The sequence below is a fragment of the Nestor notabilis genome, unplaced genomic scaffold (assembly GCF_000696875.1).
Source record: "Nestor notabilis isolate BGI_N333 unplaced genomic scaffold, ASM69687v1 scaffold31050, whole genome shotgun sequence".
Classification (NCBI taxonomy): domain Eukaryota; kingdom Metazoa; phylum Chordata; class Aves; order Psittaciformes; family Psittacidae; genus Nestor; species Nestor notabilis.
The window spans coordinates 25,456-26,533 of record NW_009912043.1 but is presented as its reverse complement, the minus strand read 5'-3'; the positions used below and the strand labels follow the sequence as shown (position 1 = coordinate 26,533).

Here is a 1,078-nt window from a genome sequence, read left to right as displayed (position 1 = left end):
AGCTGGCTCGTGTCACGCTCCCGCCACGTACCGTCCGTGGTTGAGCCGCAGCCGTTCCCACGCTGTCTGGATGGGCAGCGCAGGCTCTGCTGTATGAGCCGCTCCCCTGCACACCCTGCCTCGTGTCCTCGAGTTAAGTTCCCAAAGCAGAGAGGAGGTGGTGATAGAGTTGGGGTTTCTGTACCTCTGGTTGTCACGGTCACTTTGTCCGCCTGTGTTTGAATTGACCCCATCTGAATGCTGTAGGTCAGACTGAGTGCAAACCCAGGTGTTCCTGAAGCGGGTGGGAGGGCTGGTTACACAGGTTATGGGTTCTGTTGGGCTGGAATGCTCACTTGGCTGCGTACTCTGGAGCCTGCAATGTGCTGTGATGTGTAGGACCGAGATGCAGCTTGATTGTGGTAATCAGGAGCTGCTTTTTTCCTGCTCTAGAACAAAAAGGATGTGGAATATAACTAAATCTCATTTTTAGTTGACAGTATTGGCAGTAGCCAAAACCTCCAGTGGTCATGGCTGAGATACGGTGTGTTACTCTGTGTGCTTTGGTTGAAAAGGTTTGGGTTTGAAGCTTTCCTCTTGTCCTCCCACCGCAGTCAATATTTTTGTATTTTTGTTGTCTAACAGATGATGGTGAAGATGATGACTCAGGTTCTCCTCCTGAAATGGTAACTGCTTTCTCTTTACACGTACCTCTCCATCTGTCTACTGAAGGGAGCAGGAGGAAAGGAAATAGAACTCTGTTCCGGGGAAACCCAGGCAGCTGGTTTGACTGGAGCTCAGGAAGGATTAATAGTAGCTGAGGAGGGTTAGTTATTCCTGCCCAGGACTCTGTAATTCACACGTAAAAGACAGGTTTGTTCATGTGCAAACAAATGAGGGGATCAGGGCCTCGCTGCTCTGGTTCTTGCTGCTCTGTCACTGGAAACACAGCGGCTTCTGGGGAGGTCACAGAGAGGAAGAAATCCTCAGCTTGTGATCAAGCACTCCTTTAGTGCTCTGTACCTGAGCTGTACTGGGTTTGTGCAATAAATCAGGCAAGAGAAGAGCTGCTTCAGGAGAAGCACAAATGAACTGGAAG

The 1,078-nt window shown here is 50.0% G+C and overlaps 1 protein-coding gene across 1 annotated transcript in view; it reads left to right on the top strand.

The window, feature by feature from the left end:
• Positions 1–624: 624 nt before the first annotated feature.
• SNAPC4 (small nuclear RNA activating complex, polypeptide 4, 190kDa) overlaps positions 625–1,078 on the top strand; it is a gene marked incomplete at its 5' end in the record, with an annotated part of 14,447 nt that continues 13,993 nt past the window's right edge. Inside the window, one exon of the mRNA XM_010017545.1 lies at positions 625–665. Coding sequence (XP_010015847.1) covers positions 625–665 — 41 coding nt within the window. The remainder of the gene's footprint in view (positions 666–1,078) is intronic.